Source organism: Monosiga brevicollis, genomic scaffold, assembly GCF_000002865.3.
Source record: "Monosiga brevicollis MX1 MONBRscaffold_83 genomic scaffold, whole genome shotgun sequence".
Taxonomy (NCBI): Eukaryota; class Choanoflagellata; order Craspedida; family Salpingoecidae; genus Monosiga; species Monosiga brevicollis.
The window spans coordinates 7,194-8,459 of NW_001865115.1; the positions used below are offsets into that span (position 1 = coordinate 7,194).

Sequence of the window (1,266 nt, forward strand, 5' to 3'; positions counted from 1 at the left end):
CCAAACCAGTCTGGCTGCCATTTGTCAAAGCAAGCACCTCTTGTCCCTCTCTCTCTCTGTCATCGCACCGAAAGCTAAAGAATTTGAACAGAACAGAAGAAAATCAACGTCGTGTTTCACCATTAATTTTCCTCCCAAGCGACGGGGTTTTAATGATCTGCAACTTCCCTATGGTGTTCAAAATAGGCAAGCTTGGATCTGATCGGTCTGCTTCTGTTCGGGCAAAGACGCATGGGACGCATGCTCGCATGACACTACAATGAACTGATGACAGCCGTCGCTTTGGCGCAAAATGGGCCGGAAAAAAAAAAGCACAAGGGTCAAGAATACTTGGAAAAGGAGAGGGCCAGGTTGGCACATTAACGCCGAGGACTGCCCGTGGCCTTGCCAAGCCCAGCAACATTGTCTAGCGGCAAAAGCGAGCACTGCTGACACAGCGTGGCAGCGTCATCCAGCTGCAGCTCTTCCAACGCAGCCACCAGCTGCTGACGAGCCTCGTCATCCTGCAAAAACTTCTCCATGACACGTGCCAAGGCAAAGCCATCGTGCTCCTTCTGCATTGGCAAATCCCCCCGGGCATATGGGTGACGATACGACTCCAGCGGCTTTCCTTCCCTGGCAAAATTGGAGGCATAGACGGGGTTGTGGGCAGGATTAGCAGCGAGAAACCGGCCGAGATCAAAGTCGATGAGAAAGGCCGCAGGATGCCCTTCCCAGTCGCTGCAAAAAAGAATGTTGCGAGGAAGAATGTCGCCGTGCACAAAGTCAACGCTATGGATGGCCTTCAGTTGGTAGATGACCTGGACCAGTTGCTCAATCTCGACGGTGTCTGCCGGCTTCACGTAAGGGTAGCTGAGCACATCCACGGCAGTTGCAAGCCTCACCACCTCCCACTTCTGATAGAACGAGCCCGTCACATCCAGTTGACTGAGTTTTGTCAAGATTCGGTCGTCAGGCGGGTAGCGGCGATCTTGGTAAGGCACACACTGTGCCGAGAGGCTGCTGCAGAGATTTGCCGTGCGTCCCCAGTAGTCAAAGTGCTTGAACACCTTGCCTTGCTCCTTGTTTTGCTTCCCGATGCTGTAGACCTGCACGTTGGGACCATACGAATCCTTCAGATTCCACTTGTCGAGGTCTTCAAAAGGGCAAGGAAATGGTTGTGGAGGCAGCCGTGGCCGCGATAGAGTCTGAGCACCTGCCCTATCCAGCAAGCGCGCCAAATCCCCTTGCACAAATTCCTTGCAAGCTCGCAAGATGCTTTCTACC

General features: G+C 53.3%; 1 protein-coding gene across 1 annotated transcript in view; it reads right to left on the reverse strand.

Annotated features, from left to right (window-relative positions):
* Positions 1 to 359: 359 nt before the first annotated feature.
* Positions 360 to 1,266, reverse strand: part of MONBRDRAFT_30582 (uncharacterized protein) — a gene marked incomplete at both ends in the record, with an annotated part of 2,328 nt that continues 1,421 nt past the window's right edge. The window contains one exon of the mRNA XM_001751025.1: positions 360 to 1,200. Coding sequence (XP_001751077.1) covers positions 360 to 1,200 — 841 coding nt within the window. The remainder of the gene's footprint in view (positions 1,201 to 1,266) is intronic.